The following is a 23,883-nucleotide window of genomic DNA, read 5'->3' on the forward strand; positions in this document are numbered from 1 at the left end:
GATGGCAACGTACAGGTACTCATAGCCCCCGACTGCTCGGGGGAATGGACCCAAGATGTCCAGCCCCCAGACCGCGAAGGGCCAAGAGAAGGGGATGGTATGAAGAGCCTAAGCTGGCTGGTGAATCTGCTTTGAGTGGAACTGGCACGTACTGCAGCACCGAACCAGCTCGAAAGCGTCCTGGAGGGCTGTTGCCAGTAGAAGTCTTGCCGAAATGCCTTCCCGACCAGCGTGCGGAATGATGCATGGCCACCGCACTCGCCCTCGTGGATCTCAGTGAGGAGCTCACTACCTTCTGCCCGGGTGATGCATTTCAGGAGGACACCGTCCGTGCTGCGCCGGTAGAGATCCCCATCTACTATGGCATAGCGTTTGGACTGCCTTGCAATCCTCTCTGCGGAGGCATCATCCCCGGGAAGGATGTTTTCTTTCAAGTACCCTCGGATCTCGTCGATCCACGAGGATTCTTGAGGACTACCGGTAAGTGCAGCGCACTCGTCGGGCGGTGGCACCTTGATGGGACCTCCCATTGAAGGTGCGGCCTGGGTCCCCTCGACTGGGCTCGAGGGTTCCCCTTTATCTTGGTTGGCAAGCAGGATGGATGGCCGTGTGAGCCTTTCTTCAAAGGTTCTGGCCGGGATGAGCACCCGAGCGGAGGCCAGGCCGGAGAGGTCATCGGCCAGAGCGTTGTCGGTACCCTCTCGGTTCCGCAGGATCGGTCCCAGTGGGTATGTGGTCACCACCGAGACCTTGTGTGCCTGGAAGTAGTGGCGTAGCTTCCTAGAAGCGATAAGCACTGCGTAGAGCATCTTCTGTGCTTGGGGATGTCTTGGCGTCTCGAAGGACTTCATTGATGAAGTACACTGATCGCTGTATCCGGCGGACCCCGACCGCGGCCTCGCCCGAGGACTTGTCACAACCCCCGAGCTCGACGTAGTGGTCGGGGCCTGCTGAGGCCCCGGGCTCAACCCCCTGGTCGGGAGTGGCCCCTAGTCCTGGAGACTGCTTGGGGGCTACTGGGAGCTCGGACCCAGCACCCTGCTCCGAGCACTCATCATGCTCCACTACCAGTACCATGCTCACGACCTGAGGAGTGGCCGAGACGTAGAGCAATAAAGTTTTGCCCTCGGTGGGGGCCACCGGTACGGGCGGTGAGGTTAGATACTTCTTCAAGTCTTAGAAGGCCTGCTCGGCCTCCAGTGTCCAGTCGAAATGACCAGTCTTCTTCAGCAATTTAAAGAGTGGGAGCCCCCGCTCCCCGAGCTTGGAGATGAAGCGTCCCAAGGTCGCCATGCACCCAGTGAGGTGCTGTACCTCTTTGAGTCGAGTCGAGGGACGCATCTGCTCGATGGCCCGGATCTTCTCGGGATTGGTCTCGATTCCGCGACTGGAAACCAAGAAGCCGAGGAGTTTGCTCGCGAGTACCCCGAATACGCACTTGTCGGGGTTGAGCTTCAGGCGCGTGGTGCGGAGACTATTGAACGTCTCGGCCAAGTCCTCCAGCAGGGTGGCCCGTTCTCGAGACTTGACCACGATGTCGTTGACATATGCTTCGACGCCGCGACCGACCTGCGAGTTAAGGGTAATGCGCACGGCCCGCTGGAATGAAGATCCAGCGTTGCGCAAACCAAAAGACATAGACACATAGCAATAAGTCCCCACCGGGGAAATAAAAGATGTTTTTTCTTCATCCTGCCCGGCCATGCGAATTTGGTGATAACGCAAATTTGCATCAAGAAAACTCAAAAGATCGCACCCCGCAGTGGAATCCACAATCTGGTCTATGCGAGGTAGAGGGAAAGGATCTTTTGGGCAAGCCTTATTAAGGTCGGTGTAGTCGACGCACATCCGTAGCTTGTTGTTAGCCTTCAGGACGACGACGGGGTTTGCTAGCCACTCCTGGTGGAGGACCTCTCGAATGAAGTCGGCATCAAGGAGCTTGTTGACTTGCTCCCAGATGAACTCCTGGCACTCTGGCGCCTGCCAGCGAATCTTCTGCCTCACCGGGCGTGCGTCTGGGCGCATAGTAAGGTAGTGCTCGATCACCTCCCAAAGGATCCTAGGAATATCCAATGGCTGCCACACAAACACGTTAGCGTTAGCCCGGAGGAAGGCGACTAGCGCGCTTTGCTATTTGTCGTCCAGGTCACCACCGATTCTGGTGACCTGAGACGGGTCTTCGCCCACCGAGACCTCCTTCGTGGGGATGGAGGCGTCAGTGGCGAGTCGGGATTTGGATGAAGAGGGTCCCGGACCCCCTGGGTGTCCTTCAATCTCGGCTCGAGCAGAGACCAAGGCAGCGTATAGCTGCCCGACATCTTCACCGTGAGGTAGGCGTAGTGTGTCGCCACCATGAACCTGGCGAGCGCCGAGCGCCCGAGGATCGCGTTGTAGGGGAGAGGGACCTCCGCGACGTCGAAGACGACGTTCTCCATCCGAAAGTGGTCCCGGCTCCTGAAGATGACGGGCAGCTCGACCTGCCCGAGGGGTAGTGTGTGTCCCGGCGTTACCCCATAAAAGGGGAGGGACGGCTTTAGGCACTTCAGAGGCACCTGCAGCTTCTTGAACGCCTCCTGGGATAGGAGGTTCAGGCCTGCACCCCTGTCGATCAGCTGACCTTCATATTGCAGATGATGGGGGACACTACCAGAGGCAGTCACCCCACCCCTGCAGTACACGCGGGATGGACCGCCTGACTGAAGGTGACAGGGGTCTCCGACCACTTGAGGGACCTTGCGTCCGCAGCGCCTGGGGTTGCCGAGCACATCTCACGCCGCATTGTTTTGACGTAGCGGCGAGATGAGGGCGTGTACGCACCTCCGTCGATGAAAGCGACGGTGTGCTCGGGCTCTTGAAACTTGAGCTCTTAGTTTTCGGGGGCGGCTTTGTCGTCGCCACCCTTGCGGCGCTCCTCGTGCTCCTTCTGGCGCTGCTCCACGAGACCCTTCACCGACCGGCACTCGGTTAGGTCGTGCTAGTCGGTTTGGTGGATTTCGCACCATTTCCCAGCCTCGGGCCTCGCGGGAGCTGGCATTTTGTCGACAGCCGCCCGGCATGCCGGCCTGCGGGCAGCGCCTTCCGCTGGCAGAACGGGGGCAGCGTCGTGCTTCTTCCTCTTTTTCTTTTCCCACTTATCAGAGTGGGAAGGACCTGCTTTGTCAATTGTGGGTTGCTTGGGGCGCGGGACGTGCCACGCCCGAGCCTCCACCACCTTTGTGCACTTGTTGGTCAGCGCGAAAAGCTCTGCGGTGGTCTCGACCTCATGCGTACCTAGCTTCTCGAGCATCCGCTCGTCGCAGACGTCCTGCCGGAAGGCGACAATGATGGCATGGGGGGTGATCCGCAGGATGGTGTTATGGACCTAGCTAAAACGTTGTATGAACTGCCTCAGCGTCTCCCCCTTCCGCTGCTTAACAGCATGGAGGTCGCACTTCAGGCGAGGGCATGCTAAAGTGCCCTAAAAATTCACCACAAACTGGTGGCACAGATCATCCCAAGAGCAAATAGAGCCTGGGGGTAAGTTCATAAGCCAAGAGCGGGCAGAGCCTCTCAAGGCCACGTGAAAGTAGTTGGCCATCACCTTTTCATTCCCACCCGCGGCTTGGACAGCGGTGGTGTAGATTTGGAGGAACTCGACAGGGTCGATGGACCCGTCATACTTCTCTGGTAGTTCGGGCAGGAACTTGGTGGGCCAGTTGACCCGGCGGAGCTCGCTGGTGAACGCCCGGCACCCAGTGCCGTATCCCACGGCGTCGGCTGTGTCCTCGGGGGGTGAACGCTTGTGCGCCGGGGAACCCCGGCGATCACGGGCCGGCATAGAGGAAGCTTGGTCCTTTGCCTCGGCCTCGCGCCGGGACTCCTGGCGGCGCTCAAGAGTGATGCGCACATCCTCGACGTTCCTCCGCTCATTGAGGTGCAAGCGGAGGTCCTGAGCTCCCGTTGTGACCAGGGGGGCGGCACTCCATCTGGAGCCCCCCCGGCTAGTTCTGTCGCCACCCGAAGATGGTCTGGGTCTTTTTGCACCGTGGTGGGAGGTGGCAAGGAACTTTCGGCAAGTACTTGCCGATGAGCCGTGCCCACCAAGTCGACCACCTCCAGTAGCCAAAGGCCCTCCGATGTTTCCCCCGCTGCCTAGACAGGCAGGTGCCTAAGGAGTGCTTGCGCCGCAAGCAATGCACTCCCAGGGCTGGCGTCACCGAAGTTGAGTTTACGCCGTAACGGCGCCCGGCGTTGTCCGGATGCCGACCTTGCGGCAGGGACGATTGCCGCTTGCTGTGGGTTTGGCGGCCCACCTACAGCGGCCGCAGCCCTGCTAGGCCCACTGCCGTTGTCCCTGATGTAGGGAGGTGTCGTACGGGCCGACTGCTAACGCTGCTGAGGACTAGCTGGAGCCGGGGCCCTCTGGGCCTCGTTTTCCACTTCCTCGCTCGAGTTCGAGTCAGTGCGCTGAAGACGATGTCCGCCCGCCATTTTTCCTGCAAAAAAACGAGGCAGATTCAGAGATGCAACCCCCCTACCTGGCGCACCAGCTGTCGGTGGATGAACACCACAAGCGGGGATCCCTCATCCCCTTTGAGATTCGGCCGGGGGGCTGATTCTGGATCTACCTCGTACGTGGGGTTAATGCGAAAGTATGGGACTTAGGCGGGACGGATGATCATCGGCTAGTAGGAGTAAATGCACAAGGGATTTAGACAGGTTCGGGCCACACGGAGGCGTAATACCCTACTCCTGTGTGTCTAGTGTATTATTAATGCTCTTGGAATGCCTTTCTCTAGATCTCTGTGTTACAAGGTTTTTTGGTCTATCTATCAAGTCTTGAGCTTCGGTCTTCAAGTGCCGGTCTCTCTGAACTTGTGTGGAGGTGAGCTTCGATTAGCCTATCTTTCTACGAAGTGCTCCCCCCTTTTATCTCCCGGGGGGAGGCCCTCCGGGGTGTGGAGCACAAGTTCCCGTAAACCATAAATGGAAAACAACCATTATGGGTCTACGGTTTAATGTTACAGGGGTTGAAAATGCGCCCCTTGGATGGTCCTGTTGGCCTTTACACCCCAACTTTAGCAGGTGCAGGGGGGCCCACCGGCCAGCCACTGAATATCCCCGCATGCCCGTCCGGTCAGAGTAGATCTGACACGGTCTGACGCAGTAGGGCGACAGGCGATACGCCTCGAGCCCATCGACGATATCTTCAAGCAGTCTTTCTCCTTGGGCCCCGCGAAGGATACGCAATGGGACTCGTCGCATTAATTGTGCCCACGCCTCCGTGCCAGGCGGTTGCAGGGACTGATGTACTCAGTACGATAGGTGTGGGGGAGAGTGGTTGGATGTGACTGGCCATGCTCCCCCTTAAATGCAGCATCGGGCCTCACACCGATCGACACCTCATCGTGGAGCCCTTGCGGGGTCCACCGGTAAGGGGCTTCTCGGATCCTCATGGAACTCTAGGTACTCGGGGACCAACTGTTCTTGGCCCCGAGCACCTCCTCCCGGATCTGGCTCTTCTCGGGTCCTCGGAGAACTCTGGGTACTCGGGGACCAACTGTCCTTGGCCCCGAGCACCCCCTCCCAGACTTGGCTCTTCTCGGGTCCTTGTGGAACTCTAGATACTCAGGGACCAACTGTCCTTTGCCCTGAGCACCCCCTCCCGGATCTGTTTTTTCTCGGGCCCTCGGGGAGATGGTCCCCGAGGGATGGCGCCATGTGGCACTGCGCTGTCCTGGCCTCGGGACTCGGGAACCCCCGGTTCCCATATCACCGATAGCAGCCATTAAGGCTTCCCCTCCGGACAAAGCTCCTGACCCGGATGGTTATACCGGTTGTTTCTACCGTAGCTGTTGGAACATCATCAAAGAAGACATCGTGGTGGCAGTCCATCATTTTTTATAGTATGCAAAGCCGTCATTTTGATCAGATCAATGGAACCTTTATCTCTCTACTCCCAAAGAAATACGGCGCTTCTCGGGTGGGGGATTATCGCCCATCAGCCTCATCAGCAGCTTTGCAAAGCTCATTTCAAAGGTGCTATCTCTCTGCCTAGCTCCACATTTGGACAAGCTTGTCTCCTTGGCTCAGAGCGCTTTCATCAAAAAGAGGTGCATCTAGGAAAATTTCCTCTATGTCCAAAATTTATCATGAGCGCTACATTGCAAACGCAAGCCATCGTTGTTGCTCAATCTAGACATTTCAAAGGCGTTTGATATGGTCACTTGGCCGTTCCTGTTGGAGCTCCTTCAATCACAGGGCTTTGGACCTCGTTGGCGAGAGTGGATGTCAATTCTGTTCAGTACAGGATCCTCGAATGTTGAGGCACGAAAACATGCCCCGAACAGAGTATGGCGAGAGCTTCTTCCAACGAGGAGGCTCAAGCTTAGAGATGAATTATGTGCCAAAAAAGGAGAGAGCGAGAAGGAAGTTGGGTCTGTGTAATGGGGGAAAATCCGGAGGTCCCCCCTCCCCTGCTATTTGAGGGATTGTTTTATAGAGAGAATGGGTAGGGAAAATTATCACCCTACCCTTAAGATATTATGTTACAATCATGTGCATAGAGGGATATTTTGGGTATTTCACCCCTTTACATATGGCATGGTAACCAAGGTACTATGACAACTATAGTAATGCCACAGTACATTGTCTAAATATCTTAAGGCTGGGGCGTTTCCCCAACATCAAGTGTACTCCTCAATGGGTCGCCCAGACAACAATTTAGTCATCGCTAGGGCCTGTGGCAAGGGGACCATTCTCACCTTTCCTTTTTATCATCGTGACCCCCTCCAACGTCTGTTCGAGTTGGCAACTATGACCGGTCTACTGTCACCTACTAATCATCGGGCCACTAGAATGAGGATATCTCTCTGTGATGACAACATGGCCATTTTCCTGGCTCTAGTCAAGGAGGTATTGGAGCTCATGGGACAGATTCTCGATGTATTTGGACAAGTCACTGGCCTGAGAATGAACTTATCCAAAAGTTCAATTGCATCCATCCGTTGTGAAGAGATCAACTTGGAGGAAACTCTGGCCACGCTACAGGTCTCATTGGTGCCTTTTCCATTTAAGTATCTTGGGATGCCGCTATCCTTACGCAAGTTACAACGGGTAGAACTTTAGCCTCTACTACACCGTGTAGCAGGTTGGAAGGGGTGCTTCTTCAACCCAACGGGTATGGTGACACTTGCTAAATCTGTCCTCATCGCCTTCCTGATCTACGTCATGACCATACATCAATTACTGGTTTATGTTCGGAAGCGCCTTGAGAAGATCATCTGGAACTGGGTCTGGGCAGGTATGGAGGAGGTCAGTGGTGCCAAATGTAAAGTGGCATGGGACCGGCTCTGCCACCTAAGAGAACTAGGAGGAATTGGCATTCTCAACTTGGATAAATTTGGTAGGGCATTCAGGCTGCGATGGCTGTGGTTCACTTGGACAACTCCAGAAAAGCCTTGGGTCAAGTATGAACTTCCCTGTGATGAGACGTATCGCGCGCCCATGCCTTCACTATCGTGTCAGTAGGGAATGGATGCACAACTAATTTTTGGAATAGCAGCTGGCTTGATAGCTTTGCACAACAAAACATTGCATCAACTCTCTTTGCGGAGACACGCCCTCAACATCGCACGGTACAGGCACCGCTGACAAACGGACGTTGGGTTGACGATATCAGAAATCGCATCACCCCCGACTCACTGCCTGATTACATCTGGCTCTGGCATGCCCTAAGGTGTGTTGTGCTGAATTCATCCCCTGACACCATCACTTGGCGGCTGACAGCATCTGGTCTTTACTCAGTCAGATCAGCATACCTCGACCAATTTGAAGGAAGCGCTAAAGTGGACTACTCCATGATGGTCTGGGAACCGTGGGCACCATCGAGAATAAAATTCTTTGCCTGGCTCTTGATCAACCACTTGATCTACATGGCAAGTCGCCTTATCTGACGCGGATGGCCCAACTCATATTTTTGCCCCTATGCATCCGAAATTTAGAGACCATGGATCACCTTTTCATGGAGTGCCCCGTTGCAGCTCAACTTTGGCGTCTAGTAGCTTCTTGGTCCAACCAGCCAACCACTCTCAATGGTGGAGGTACTGCATTTCCTCTACACCACCAGCCCTTTGGTAGAGACTCTAGAGCCTCATGCTCCTTACCTTTTGGCATAGAAAGAATGGAACCAACGTGTTTCCGAGAACACTTACCTCTCCATCAATGCCTTAAGCGCTCTCATCAAGGAGGAGTTCAATCTTTGGGTGGTCGTGGGCACCAAGCTATCTTAGCGGCTAAGTCCGCATTTTGTATAGCTTGTATATATACGCTTAGATAGCTTTTCTTTTTTTTCTTTGGTTTTGTTCCCAGATCTGTACTGGTCTTTTTGTTCCTACTAATGAATGAAAAGTAGCTCTTCTGCTTTTTCGTAAAAAGAAAAAAAGAAACTTCAGTGGTTAGGTTGTGACCTAATACAAGCGTCAACGCAGCAGAAGTGTGGTGGTAATAAATCTGATTCCGGCATCCTGATGATGCAGCGAGATTTGTTTAGCTGTACTGCAGCAAGAAATGTACCGAGGATGGGCCAGACTGGTGAGTAATATTAGAGGACTTTTACAGTACACCTAAATGAGTGCATGCCGTCTATTTTCTTCATCCGGTGGTTTAGATTAGCCCAATGATATTCTATCGCCTATCAGTATCATGGGTATCATAAGGGTAGGATTGGAAAAAAAAACCATGATAAACTTGTAAATTATATGTTTAATTAGGGAAGATCAAAATGTTAGTTTATTCTTCGGATAAGCTTTCACTTATTCTGTTCATTTCATTTATTAGGGTTTCCACCCTCCGTCGGTCGGTCGATGATGGGTGGCGAAGGTTCGAAGTTCGGTCAGTCAATGACGTAATTACCCCTAAGGGTATCAAGATAATTATAATAATACCTACTAAAATGGACGGTTGGATCACAACAATGATACTCTCTATCATCTAGTATCATGGTGTACTATAAAGGTTCTCTATTATTATTATGGACATTTCATGTTCTCCAGAATAAAAACCTGATCAAATCCCTCCGTTCAACAGTTGCCATTTGGATCCGGTCCTGTTTTGCAGAACAGGTACTCCTCCGGCAACGGCCAGCGCTCACGCATTGCTTGACCAAGAGCGAGAGAGCCTGGGGACAGCGAACCACTGCACGAAAGCCATCTTCAGACTCTGTTCCACACAGGTTGCGCTGATCATCCTTCTCTAGCTTCCTTTCGAATTTGTTTCCTTTGGTAGGCAGCATCACGGGCGAGCATCCATGAGAAAACCTTGACATTCCATGAGAAAAATTTGCCAAAATTTCCTTTCCCCATCTGCGTTGTTACTAGTACCTCCTCGAGAGGGTTCCTCAAGAGCCAGTACGCACTTTTGACAGTAAAAATAATTGTCTTCTCCATATGCCAGGCAATGAAATCATCACACCTCGGACTGGTAGCTTGATTTTGGAAATTGCATCTACATCAACCGAGTTAAAGTAGGCCCGCAGTTGATTTTTGTCCCATTCCCTCACGAGCAAATAATAAATGAGAAATACCAGAAGCACCTAGGTGTATCCTCGGTTCTTATGGTTGTGTGCACCAAACGTTCGAAGTTGTACTACCATATTAAAAAAAAATCCTTAGTTCTTGCATGGCTCAGTCATGAACTTCCTTGCAGGATAGAGGAAAGACCATCGGCCACAACAAAAATAATGCTAGAGAAGGAAACAAATTCATCCAGACTTCTTTTTCCTCTTATCCTTGCTGTTTCTCACCTTCAAATCTTACAGCCAAAACAAAATTTGATCTTTGAAATTCTACATAGTTTGTATGAAATCACCGCTTCCCTTACATCTATACTCCTATATAATTTACCATTTGTGGTAGATCCAGACGATCTTCACCGTCTACCTTAGTTGATCAAACTGTCACCGTGTAAAGTTAGACTATGTTTTCCTTCCAAAAATACTATCAATCATCAATTATTTACCTTCCATAGTAGACGTCTCCTTCCATCTGGTCTAACTGATCGAGCCACACCTCGCCTAGGTCTTCACTGCTACTCGGCGGTGAGCCAAACCCTTGAGGGACGACGCGCCATAGGAGCATGGCACCATGGAGCCAGGGGTGATGGACTGCATCGCCACCCGTCTTTCCACCGTTGAGGGCCTTTACTTCCCCTCCTCCCTCCTCATTCCTCAGCCCTGCCACCTCCAGCGCCAGTGACCCCCCCCCCTCGATCATGCCACAGGTCGGAGCTCCCCGTGAGCTCGCCGCCTTTGACGCACTCAACCTAGACTATGAGGTCAACTGGCACCTCCGCCGCCTATGCGCCACCGCGGATGGGGCACCCCAGCCCGCGTGGCAAGTGCACAATCGGTGCCACGCGTACATGTACCACCTTGTGTGGGAGGGAGTACTTCTCTGAGGAGGCCATGAGGGAGCGGCAGCCCTACCTGCACCACGAGTACCTAGGGCGGTTCTAGTACCCGCTTGGTGGTGCCATGGTGTGGCCCAAGGAGAGGTGGTCTGATACGCTGATGCGGCGCACCGAGGAGGCGATCATCATGGTGAAGATCTGTGGGGAGCAGATTAGGAGAGGGGTTGACCCCAGCGAGTGGGTGGGTGGTGGTGCTGATGAGGTGATGCAAGAGGAGGAAAAAGAAGATGAAGAGAAAGAGGAGGAGGAAGAGGGCATGAAGGAAAAGGGGACAGAGTCTGATAAGGATAGTGTAACTGAGGTTTGCATCCTGCCCTATATACATTTTCTTACATGATTGTTCTTGTTTTATTGGTAAATTGTTTGTAGTTGATTCAGTGATTCTCTTGCTTGTGTACATTAATTCCAAGTGTACTAATTTTAAAGTCATGATATATTGGTATTGATATGTTTCATCAAGGAACTAACTAACCTCGAAGACAAACAACTTAGCGACCAATCGTGATTATCTTGGAGGACTAGACAACTCTTACTTTGCAATCTATATTCTATAATATGCAGATGCAAAAAATAGTTTTTGTTTGCAATCTTAGGTAGTATTTGGTTTAACATTGTAAATGCAAATGGTAACAACGACATAATACACCGGTAATGGTAAGGGAGCGACTAAAAATGAGATATGTTTAGTTCAGAGAAGGTAATGATAATGACCTTGGTCCAACTCAAGGGCACACTGCAAAACTGTTACAAAAACAAGATTGTGAATCAATAATTCTGAATAAAGCATTCTTCACAATAGATTGATGAATTAACCTTGCAGAATTGTCTCTCCAATGCAAACAATTTGTTTAGAGAAGAGCAACCAAATACCTACATTTTTTTAACGGGAGAACAAATTCCAGTTACATGATCATCAGATATACACAAAACTTTGTATAGTCCCACATCCGATTATAGGGGCTTTATTACAAGAGGCCTCAACAAACATGATGGAATGGGACATGTTACCCTATGTAATCAGGCTAGGTTACAATTACCCTAACCAAACACTACCTTAGACCATATGAAGTACCTTGTTCTAGTATGCACCGAATTGAGGTGCCATTAGTTACATGTGGTAAAGATGATCTATAGTTTCAATCAACACACGGTTCTCTCGCAATGAAGGCTTTGAGCTGCTGCACGACGCCTCCGATCTTGACGAACGACGAAATGGCCATGGTCGGGAGGTTGATGCCCCTACCGCCACCGCGCACCCTGCCGACGAAGGGGGCAATGGGGACGTCGAGTTTGAAGGTGAGTACGGTGAGACCATTTTATCTCATGTATTTACTTCAATTGTCCACTACATTTGTATCGTTGTGCACATTTTTTGTCACAGATTTGACGTTGACCGACCGATCGATTCTATGTTGTAGCCATGGATTTAATCGTGGTTGAAGGTGAGTACGGCAGAGACAAAAAAACACACCAGTTTATTCTATTCAAGCTATTGATTACTAAAACATTCAGCTCCTATGACATACTGGCTTGGGAGCTATATGAAAGGGACCAAGTGCTCGGCATCTTGGACCCCAGGCTTGAAGGATTCAACAGTGAGGAGGCCTTAAGAGTCATCCATGTCGCACTCCTTTGCACGTAGGGCTCACCTCACCGGCCGCCACTGATGTTGGGGGGCGTGACGATGCTCATAAGAGACATTGAAGTGACTGAGGTGGTGGCGAAGCCGAGCGACATCACTCAGATCAGGGGCAGGAACACCAGCTACATTACCACCGACTACTCTTGCGATACAATTGAAGAATCAAGATGACGACCTAGAGGGAATGAATATGCCTTTTTCCAATTTTCCTCCCAACAAGCTAAAACTTCATCTTAATGAAATTAAAGCTACTCTAAAGCAAGTAACAAGGTGTAATCCTATATAAGATATAAACACTAGGATTAACACGAAGCAATTTATGATCTTGCAATAAAGTAAAATAAATATACGAGATAACCAAAAGGCGGAGACACGTTGATGTTATTCCCGAAGTTTGAATCCTAGAGGGGATCCTACGTCTCCTTGAGAAACTCGGTCACACTTAAAACGGATCTCTTTCAACTATTTTCCTCCTGAGGTTGCACAAAGCACTCCTCGGTTTTCTTGTGTTATTTCTTCCCTTACAAAGGTGAAAACTGACCTTTACAAACTTTCTTACGGTGCACCACAAACGTGTTGGTGGATCGCGAGCAACTTCTAGCCATCTAGTAGTCTCAAACTCTAAGAGAAAAGAATACAAACACAAAAGCTTAGAAATGACACATAGTGCTCAAAGATCAACTTTTGCTTTCTAGCACTCAATCTCTCTGAAAAGATAGAACACTTTCTTGGGAGAGGAGAGGGCCTTTTTTGTTTTGGAAAGTTATCAGATTTGAAATGGTAGGATGTGTGGAGTGAGAGGGGGAGGGGTATATAAATAGACACCTTAAAAAAAACTAGCTATTATACACCTTTTCAGCATATATCGGAAGTTTCGAACTATCGCGATCGGGACATCCGATCAATTCAAAATAACATATTTGAACTTAAAAACCAACCTAGACCTAGAGAAAACAACACATCAAAATATCCGATTCAAACATCAAAACATCTGATGTGGAAAAATAAATCAAGACCAAAATGTCTATATTCGCTAAAATCGGATGTTTCAACCCATATCGGAACATCCAATGTTGGATTATAATTCAAGACCGAGACCTCCAAGGTTGAGAAAATTAGAACGTCCAATGAAAACATCAGAACATCTGATATTAAAAAGAATCCCAAACCGAGAACCCTATGTTCTGAATTTTTGGAATATTCGATGGAATCGAAACATCCGATGTCACAGAGAAGGTTTTGACTCGATGTTCGTGTTGTGAACTTGTGTTGCTTTCTAGACTGAGTGTATATATTTTTGAGCACTCAATTCAAGACCAAACACAACGTTGCACCCCTCTTAATAGTACAGCGGTCCTATACTCAATTGCAAAAACAAAAGTGTACTTAAAGAGTAAAACATTTCGTCGTCTTCTTTCTTCAATTTTTAGGAGTCACCAATGTCGTGTTGCTTACATCATTAGAACTTTTACCTATTTAAATACTCATTGAATACATTAGTCCCTTAATTGTTTGTCATCAATCATCAAAACCCACATAGGAGGTCTAAATGCACTTTCAACAACCGGTGAGTTTATCCCGCAGATTTCCCCTCACCAAACAACCTTTCCATGTTTTGGCCATCTAATTTTCCTTTGTGTAAAGATTGGATGGTGAAATGGTGTGTTGTGCACTTTCTTAATGTATGGCAAACTGTGCCATTAATTTGAAACTCTTTCTCTGCTACTTAGTCTTTTATCATAATTCCTTCGGTGACATATTTTCTTATTGCTCTTATTTTGCTTGCAAGCATAGCAGCCTTCATGCATTTCTAATTATAATGGTTTTATTTTAGACTCATATCGAGAGATTCAAGATTATATAAATTTTCCACTTCCAGTGTGACGAGGACATCACTGTGTAATAGACACATGACCAAAGACTAATTTGACTTATCTTCAATGTAATTTTAGATATCGAGTTGGAATTTTGCTAGGTGACAAATTAACTTTCTTGGATAAATACATATAAATTGTGTGAATTATTTGAATGGGAATGGCATCATTTAAATTTGACATTGTTGTTTCTATAATCATCACTCATATATACTTTGCATTCATGTATATGAAGTATTTGTGGTAATCAAGATGAGAGTTGCATCTTCTGGCTATATCTTCCTCTAATGGTCTGATATCCATCTTATTCGTCAATGCTTTCTTCTAATTCTTCAGTCTGACTGGTAAGGATGAGATTAAAAAAAGAAATTGTAATGAAGAGCTGTTGTGAGGATCTTAAGGTTCCGACAAACACCTTAGAGCATCTCAACAAACGAGGCAAATGACTCGCCATCGCTATATTTGGCCAAAAGTACGAAAATGACTCTCCAGTAGAATCGCTATTGGGCTAGCCATCATTGTCAACACGTCATCCCGCTTCGCTCGCTCGACAAAGATAGCGCTCCTTCTCGGTTCGTCATCCCGCCCACACCACCGCTGCTCTGTCCCCCCAACCAATTTGACCAGTTCTCACGTCTCGGCAGATCCTGCCTCGTTCGCGGAGCTACTTGTCGGAGGTTGGCTCGGGCAGGGAGGAGCTCGAGCAGTGGATTGATGGAGAGGACATGGAGCTCCCGTGGTGCTCGGCCGGGAGGAAGAAGAGAGCTCAACCGATGGGGAAGTCGACAAACTACATCGTGGAGGTGGCGGTTGAACTCGCTGTGGCCTCCTCCCGTAGAGGGAGTTGCTGTTGCTTGCTGTTGTGCTCTCGGCTAGGGAGAAAAATGAGAGAGAGACCAAGTGAGGGAGGGGATAAGTGAGAAAAGAGAGAAGCTAATTGTAGGGCCCGTAAAGAATTGTGTCTAGCCTCTAGCAACTTGAGGCATTTTGGTTCAAAAATTCGTTCATTCTCTCCTCTTTCATAAATTCAAAAATGATTTTATGGAGCTCCTAAAATCACGTCGATTTTATGCTAATAGAATTAATAACTAAGAACCCATTTTTATGCTAATGAAAGTTCCCAAAAATTGACTGTTTTTGTAACGTATTTGAATTTTAAGAGCATTAATTTAATTCCTAAAAATCAGAAAAAATTCATGAATATTCATCTAAACTAATGTACTAATTTCTAAAATTATTTAAAACCCTGAGTTACATGGGGAATTTTAGTGTTTAGTGTGTGCTGTGTATATACAGAGGATAAATATAGTTGTTGCAATATATCCATTGCAAAACCAAAAGTAGCTATTTGAAAAAACTAGCCGTTACAAATAAAATATAGGTAAATGAGATTTGGAGAGTAGATTTAGCTAGTCTGCCAGATATGCTCTTATTAAGAGATTATGCATGTTTCTGAAGTGATTTTATATCTTCTTGAAGATCAACCAACATCTAGGAGGCTATTTGGTTAGGGGTCAAAGGGAGCCAAATCAAATTTTGATCGTGCTCTTGACATTCTGACCTTCGTTTGGTTTGAGACCAAAATTTAGTCATGCCTTAAAAAAAATTGGCTGGCTAAAATTTTTCTATAGCGTTTCTGAGCAAATCTTGGACGGTTAAATCGTCCGTCAAATTTTTTGACTAGCTAAATTTTAGCTTGATCTCAAACCAAACGTTATTTTGGTAGCTAAAATTTGACCTCTGACCAAAATTTTGACTTGGCCTGCTGGGGCTAAAAACCAAACCGCCCCTAGAGCTTGAAGTTTGTTTGCTCCTGCTGACTCTGATCTTTGGTTAAGTTCATGATGCATTCAGTGACAATGTTTTTAGAGTAGAAAATATTAAATCTTCACATTGATGATATCGCGATGGAGAATGAGCTGAGCGACCTCAGCGCCCGCGTGGTGGACTAGAGGGACTATGAGCAGGCGGGGCGTGCATGAATGCTGATGGTATAAGCTCCCATAGATAGCAATGTACCTCATTAGTGACGGTACGATGGGTACATTTCGGTTTTGTACCTACCCGTCATAGTTGCGTGGTTACCAGTGTTAAAAAGAGCATGAGGTTGTTTGGTTAAGGGCCAAAGGGATCCAAGCTAAATTTTGATCGTGTCCTGAAAATTTGGTATCTGTTTGGTTTGATACCAAAATTTGGTCATAAGTTGAGAAATTTTTGGTCAGATAAAATTTTTCTATAGTATTTCTAGGTAAATCTCGGACAGTCAAATCATCCGCTAAATTTTTTAGCCAACTAAATTTTAATTTGATCTCGAACCGAACACCATTTTAACGATAAAAATTTAACAATTTTAGCTTAATCTCGTACTAAAAACACCAAACAGCCCCTATGTACACTCGCCCTATGGAGTGACTCCGAATCAGAAGGGACACGTGTCTTTCTATCTGGGTCCCGACGACCAGTATGGTAGACTGGTCCCGACCGCCTCCTCCGCAAAACCCCGCCTCGCCGCTCTCGGGAGGCGATTAGGGTTTCAACCCCACGCCTCGACGCGGCCGCTCGAATCCCTCCGCCAGCGGATCCCGGCTCCCGTGCTCGCTTCCACTCCGCCGCTGCTGGAGTCCCGTCCGCTCCGCCCTCCCAGTCGCCGTTGTCCTACGCCAGTCTCGCTGGCGCTCCGCTCCGCCGCGCTTGGTGTCTCGTCTCCGGCAACGTCGCCGCTAGGGTTAGGGTTCCTGCAACCTACGCCCCCCGTCCCCCCCCCCCCCAACCGCCGCTCGCCGGAGAGCTCGACCTCACGGGGTTCTCCTCCCCTCGGGTAAGACGCTCTCCTCTCCTCGAGTCGATTCATTTTGCCCGATCTGGCGCTTGGTCTCAAGCAATGCTACTGGTTTAGGGGCCCTTCCCGTGCTTCCTCTTCGCCACATGCGCGATTTCGACTGTTTTGGGGTGCGGTTGGGGCTGAAATAGTGAGCTTTAGAGGTGCGCGCATCTGTGCGCCCCATATAGGGAATCGAGAATTTTCAGGTTGATTTGGTTCTTCATGTTGGCCACGTGGTGACCCGTCTTGCAACACTCTCATTCCGTTGTCTTTGTGAACCTCGAGTGCTATCTCTGGCAAAAGGCTAACTTTTACGCTCTGTTGTTGGCGCTTTGTGGATGGTTTAGACTGTAGAGTATAAGTGAAAATGATGTTACTGTTTATTGAGGGCAAGCGAGTTGTGCATGAACCACAGGCTTCTTCTAATGAGCGTTTGTTAGGCTTGTTCACCCCTACATTGATTTCTGTTTGGTGTGTAGGGTGCTTGCATTTATTTGAGGAATGATTCCTAGGTTACCATGTTGTAAAAATATTAAATTTCTAGTCCATGTAAGTTCATTTTACTTAGCTTGATGAACATTCCAAGTCATGTGGGGTCAATCTGTCATGGAAAATGTACTATAAGTCTATAATTAAGTCCACAGTTTTTCTGCTGTTAATTGAATGTGCTTATTTCAAACACAGAGTAATGAACACAAGGGAAAAGGGAAACATGTAAGTTGTGTGCAAGCATTTTGGTATAGTGAAGCTTAATTAGATTCGAGGTGTGTCATGGATGGCCACACCTATAGCCGGCACGCCAAGAAGCCTACCTCAGCTGGTCTAGGCGAGATGGTTAGCTAGTTAGATGTTTGTTCTTTGCTTGGAGGGTAACTTAATTAGTTTGCTTAGATAAGATTTGGTTTGTTTTAAGAGATTGATTTGTTAGGGGTTTGTGCTGCCCTTGCTCTATAAACGGGAGTTGGCTATTCTAAATAAAAGAACCAAAGAGATAAACCTATTTCAACTCTATCTTCTCCCTGGCTCACCAGTGCGGTATCTGATCATGGCTCCCAAGTTGCAATGATAAGGTTTAGGGCCACATCCTCCTACCCACCATGACTACGATTTAGGATCCAATCCACCCCATGGCACATAGGCCGTGACATGGTGCCCTTGTTATTTCATTTCCTATGCTGTCATTTGTTGATGCAAAGCTTTTTTTTTTTGCATATCTTAACGATGGTTCATATGCCAAGTTATAGGATATGTTGCCAAAATATTATGACTATCAATTACTGTTTTGCGTCTGATTATGTGATTTCTTTATGCTTGCTGTCAACCATTACTTCTAGTTCTTTCTGGACTGTCTGATGTTTGGACTCTACTAAAAATGAAATTCATTTTCTTGCATTGCTGGTCTGAGGCAATTCCACGATTAACTTGTTTTTATTCTCTTATTGATTTCAGTTGGAAGTTGTCAAGGAAACTTGTTCCACAGTGGTTTGTCTATTCTGTCGTATGAATCAGTTGCTTTTGAGGTATACCTCGTAGTTAACAATGCAAACAAGAAAAAAGGGTGCTGCACAATATGCAGCTGGGGATCATGCCAATTCTAAAATAAGCAAGCCATCCAGAAGAGCAACTCAGTTTGCTGCTGCTGAAAAGAAAGTAACTGATCTCATTACATCTTCTTCCAAGAAGCAGAAGTCTGGTAAAGTCTCACCTTTCATGTGGAATTTCTTATGTGAAAATGCTATGATTTGTTTTGCTTATATGTACAATTCATCAGGCAGAAAAAAAGCTTACTGATTACTTGCTTTATCCAATTGAGCTAGGAACGAACTTATTATTATACTATAGAAGGTAGTTTGTAGAAACTTGTGGCTGCTTTGTTTTATTCTCATTGCATTTGATTTGTAGTATGATATTGTCAACGTGAAGAAAGCCATTGCACTACGAGTACTTGCTACCCATTATAATTATTTTGACACAGTGCTTTGAGAAAAGGTTGGAGGTGACTCTGCCGCCTCTCTAGCTGCTAATATATGCTTTTGCTCTCACCTGTTACTTTTGATATTCTATCAGAAAGTTGATTTACTATTAGATGGGGCTTGATTGGTATATTTCTTTTGTTACCATGCAGTTGACTTTGCTTCCAAGAAGCATTCTAAAGGAGGAAGGAAGCTGTCAGTTGCATTTGACACAACTGATACTGAAAATGAAGCTCCTCAGGTGGCCCCTAGTATACCCCATGATCAGCAGGTAGAGTTCTTGGTTAAAATTAAACTGAACTTACTAAATTTGTTAGCTACTTACTCAATATCATTGTTGTTAATTTCTGCGAAGCAAAGAAGAGAAACGAAATGCTGATAATCTGATTGTCGTTCTGTACGTGGTTTGCTATACTAATGTTAAGTATTCGATAGGTATTGGCCAAATATGAGCTGCTCTTTTTGGCCAATTGCTTTTTATTACCTGTGGCGCACAGATGCACACCCTTGTTCTGGTGTTAGTTTTTTATTTACCAAGAACTAACAGAGGATAACCTTTTCTCTTATATTCTTTATTAGCATGCATGCTCATGCATTTGTATTTATTGCCTGTGCCAGCACTCTGATGGTAATGCAGATGATCGTCCAAACAATTCCATATTCTCCCCTGCATATCATCATCACAAGGAAGGTGGTCTGAATAACTTCTCAAAAGGTACAGACTTAATAGAACTGTCAGATTCATAGCTCCTTGTCCTTTTCTGGTACAAGTTGACCATCGTAGTATTAATATTTTTTCTTTGTTAAATGAAGGTGTTTTTAGGCAGTGTCTTCTTCAATTCTTTGCTAAATTCTTTCGTTTAAAAAGTTAATGCATGTACCACCATAGTATCTTAGACTCTTAGTAGTTTTTCTTTTTAAAAATCAAAGGTCCTTTTAGGAAGTAACTTCTTTAACTCTTTGCTAATTTTTAAGTTTAATATATTGTAATACGACAAGTCTTTGGCTAGCAACATTTACTTGTTGATATTAACATTCAGCAGTGTGACCTTACCTGCCTGTATATACATCAGGCAGTCAATATCTTCAACAAAATGCTTTCAGTCAAATATCAATCGATAGTTCTCTGTTATGCACAGTTTTTTGAGCTGCGGCATATGATGTGTTCTCTTCATTGGTTCTTTTTTAGAGTGAGCCACAAACAGATAAAATGGTGGTAATTTGGCGTTAGATGGCAGTTCGTTTATAAACCATAATGATGATTGCAAGATGCCACCTCAAAGCTGTTGAATCCTGTTCTGGTTGTTTATCAGTCTCTGTTTCAAGTTGTTGGAGTCATTTGGTTTAATTAGATTATGAAGAAAATATATATTGTCGTTCATTCTGAACTGTTTTGCAAAATTTGGTGATTATCTTGTAGTATTGTACTTATGCTTTACTCGATGATTTGTTTTCCTTTCTGGTTTCTTCTGACTCCTGTTATTCACTCCTGGATACATCCTTGGGGAACAATGTATGAGTGAATTATTTCTTTTTCAAGGGAATATTTTGATATACAGCTTTTGTGGTAGGAAATTTATAATTGGTTTCAGTTGCAATTGCATTCATATATGCCATCTGAACAATTGGATATCTCAATCTTCCTAGAAGTTTCTCTATCCACAAATGATCACATTGAAATAATTGAGAATATCAAATTTAATTTATTTCCATAAAGTGTTGCAATCTGTGCAATTTTGAATAATGTATACTATGCTTTTGCATTCGCTGTTGCTTCTTGATTTGTGCGTGTTTCACATGACTGGTTTTTCTGACTTCCTGTGTTTCTGGAGCACTGGTATATCTAAATAATCTTTTGGTGGATGTGTTGATAATTTATGCATCATGCATGGTGTTTGCATGTGACATTAGTCGCGCCTATTCTGTTCATTTTCTTTCTCAGTCTGTGTTGTTTCATTACTTTATTGTTGATCATGCAGGCTTAGATCATAAAGGTGCTCCATTAGGTTCAGCTGGCTCGTTAGAAGAACAGACAACACATGCTCATGGTAGTAAGGAAACTACCCTAAAATCTGGTTCCAGTCATTATAGCGAATGCGATAACCTTGCATGTAACACTCGTGATGGGACAAGTTGCACACTCAATTTGCAAGCAACTGGGCAGAACACATTGCTTGAAGTGGATGAGTTCAGTGAACTGGGAAATCTTTCTTCAGAAGTGTCAGCAATATATCTTGCTATGCAGCAGTCTAAGTTGGAGTGCATTGATGAACACAGTCAAGATTCTACCTCAACAGAAGGTTATGTTGAAGCTGAGGAAACTGAGGAGTATGATGAATTTGATCCATATGCTTTTATCAAAGATTTACCTGATCTATCTATGGTGGTCCCCAAGTTTCGCCCTGTTCTCCTTCCAAAGCAAACCCGGAGTTGCCCCATGACTACTCTTGTACTTGATCTAGATGGTAAAACTACTGGCTAAGCACTAATAGTCTTCTATACTGTTCTAAAGCTTTTTTATGGCCATTTTTGTGAATAACGGCAATGAAAGCTGGTTATACGTATTATTTTGTTGTTCAGAGTTGCAAAATGTCCTGCTGCCTCTATAGTGCAAACTTTTAGAGTGAGAATCCATTTACTTAAAGAGTACTATTGGTGAAGGAATGAAATTAGCAAGATCTGGTCAGATATTATTGTAACCACAGCAATATTCCCTGCAGCTAGGGGTTGGTGAGCATGTGTATCTATCTATAGGGCTGAATCTGGTAGAATAGAAGACCGTTAAGGTTATTGTCTGCACACTGATGGATTTATCATGATTATATCACTATCATAGTCATTCAGAATTCAGATTCAACATATTTGCAGATCTTGGTTATTAGATTTTAATTGACATGTGCCTGCTGTGTGGCAGTAATCCTGCACTTAGTAGTTATTGCCTCCCAGAAACCTGCCTAATGCTTTGGGCACAAGCTTTTTATTTACTTCTGTTTCGCTTGCCTGTGCTCTCTTATGGCTAGTTGGATATAAGTTTGGAATTGTCATTCCTTGCCTATTTTGATGTCAATTTGTGTTTATCTATGGTATAATGCAGAAACACTCGTGCATTCAACTCTTGATCACTGTGAGGATGCTGATTTCACATTTCCAGTTCATTTTAACTTTAGGGAGCACACAATATATGTTCGATGCCGCCCCTATCTCAAAGAGTTCTTGGAGAGGGTTGCTAGCATGTTTGAGACAATTATATTCACTGCTAGTCAAAGCATTTATGCAGAACAACTTCTGAATGTTCTTGATCCTAAAAGAAAGTTGTTCCGTCATCGTGTTTATCGTGAGTCTTGTGTCTATGTGGAGGGCAACTACCTAAAGGATCTAACAGTGCTTGGACGTGACTTAACTCGCGTTATGATTGTTGATAATTCTCCTCAGGTACACACTATCATACCTTTTTCCTTTTCGCATAGAACTTTTTTCCATTCAATTTTCTTTTCTGTAAGCATCTTTATTTTATCCAGCCCAGTGGTGGCAATTTGTTTTCGCCAGTATACATGCTTAGAAGGTTCTGATTAAAACTGTTCACCATACTATGAATTGGTTGGGAATTCTCCCATGGCTTCTCAGAATTATTTGGAGAGCTAATATAAACAAATAAGTAGAATCTTTTTGTATATCAGTATATCTGCAGTATTTTCTTAATGTATGGAATTAGCTTGCAGTTCACTATTTTGGGACTAGGGAGGATTTGAATCTAAAACTACTTTCCTACTTATAGGCCTTTGGGTTCCAGTTAGACAATGGCATTCCTATAGAAAGCTGGTTCGATGATCCTAATGATAAGGAGCTGCTGGAATTGCTCCCATTTCTAGAAAGCTTGGTTGGCGTTGAAGACGTTCGGCCTTATATAGCGAGGAAGTTCAACCTTCGGGAGAAGGTAGCTACTGCATCTTCTCTCACAATGGACATGCAAATGTGATCCACTGTTGCCAAGGATTATTTCCATGTTAAGGTGGTAGTAGTGATAAATGTAGAAAAAAGGCTGATATGGTGATTCTGTTGGCCGTAGTATCTCAGGATCCCCCCATGTTGCAATGTTGTATGTTTTGTCGACCGCCATGTACAATTTTCCGCGGCTGTAAGCTTTCTTACTAGAAACAAACCATCTTTGTATCATCATGTGTCCTCAGGGTGAAGGTCTTGTGCATTTTGCTTTCCTGCTTACATCATGTAGATTAGTTGACATATTTAATCAGCAAGTTGTGGAGGAGGGACTCGATGCCAATCAAGCAAAGGAGCGTGCTTCGAATAACGCCGCATGACGTGGCCAAGAAATTTGGTGAGAACAATATCATAAGTGATTTTTCATCAACCTAAAGGAGGAATCATGCAGGACATAATGCCGCATGCCTAAACCTATATTTGGCTATTCATTAATATGTTAAAATGAATAAAAAGTAGGGTTGGATTTTCCAAACAGGATCGGTAACAGATGTTTTTTTTAGGAGAATTGATGTATCTAGGGTGTAGTGAATTTTCTGTTTTTCCGCTAAAAAGCTGATCATGACTGCCTGTATTTGTAAGTGCGGAATTTCCTAAAAGACAAGTCGCACATGTGGTATGAACTTTGGGGACTAGGCACGCTAGTGGTTCTCTATCTAGTTGATCTTCTCGTGTATCACCATCACATGGCCACATGACATGGGATCCACATCCACACCTTTTACAGTTGCCCGTTACCTTCCAAGAGGGATGCAATGGACACTTCAACTTGGGCCCTTGACATTTTGGAAATTAGTGGGATCTAAACACTTTGGTTAAAATATTTTCCTATAGAATTCGTACAATTTGAAATTACTTGTTAGGTTCCAAAGATTCGTTTTTCGTTGTGAAGACCAAAGAGGGTCCTAATCTTCTAGACTATCATCGTAGCGAAATCTTAGTTATAGCAAGCAAGGATGTATATATGTATCAAAACATTAATAGCAGTTGCTACATGAAAATTTGCATTACGGTAACAACCATCCCATCACTGGAAGCAAGAAGCTACCTCCATGTCCGCCGGCGGCGGCCGCCGATCGCACTGCACCGGCGGAGGTGAGGGCCTGCTGTCCGGTGCTCTGCCGTCAC

The 23,883-nt window shown here is 46.0% G+C and overlaps 1 protein-coding gene and 1 pseudogene across 2 annotated transcripts; both read left to right on the forward strand.

Annotated features, from left to right (window-relative positions):
* Positions 1-10,121: 10,121 nt before the first annotated feature.
* On the forward strand, positions 10,122-10,827 carry LOC133923756 (uncharacterized; annotated as a pseudogene).
* A 5,579-nt stretch (positions 10,828-16,406) lies between these two features.
* Positions 16,407-22,929, forward strand: LOC133923854 (uncharacterized). 2 transcript variants are annotated; one of them, XM_062369130.1, is made up of 8 exons: positions 16,407-16,780; positions 16,859-16,944; positions 18,233-18,476; positions 18,909-19,027; positions 19,375-19,471; positions 20,736-21,221; positions 21,851-22,188; positions 22,532-22,929. In XM_062369130.1, the coding sequence occupies exons 3-8, from the start codon at positions 18,323-18,325 to the stop codon at positions 22,730-22,732; spliced, it is 1,395 nt and encodes a 464-aa protein (XP_062225114.1). In that variant the 5' UTR covers positions 16,407-16,780; positions 16,859-16,944; positions 18,233-18,322; the 3' UTR covers positions 22,733-22,929. The 2 variants fall into 2 exon arrangements, with proteins under 2 accessions (XP_062225114.1, XP_062225113.1); XM_062369129.1 differs by lacking the exon at positions 16,859-16,944.
* The last annotated feature ends 954 nt before the right edge of the window (positions 22,930-23,883 follow it).

The sequence above is a fragment of the Phragmites australis genome, chromosome 7 (genome assembly GCF_958298935.1).
Source record: "Phragmites australis chromosome 7, lpPhrAust1.1, whole genome shotgun sequence".
Lineage (NCBI taxonomy): Eukaryota > Viridiplantae > Streptophyta > Magnoliopsida > Poales > Poaceae > Phragmites > Phragmites australis.

Excerpts from the sequence above, each read along its gene's own strand:
- LOC133923854 (XM_062369130.1), top strand. The coding sequence starts at position 18,323 with ATGCAAACAAGAAAAAAGGGTGCTGCACAATATGCAGCTGGGGATCAT. Across the intron at positions 19,472-20,735 it reads TCTGAATAACTTCTCAAAAG|GCTTAGATCATAAAGGTGCT; the intron begins GTACAGACTTAA and ends TTGATCATGCAG. Across the intron at positions 21,222-21,850 it reads TCTTGTACTTGATCTAGATG|AAACACTCGTGCATTCAACT; the intron begins GTAAAACTACTG and ends GGTATAATGCAG.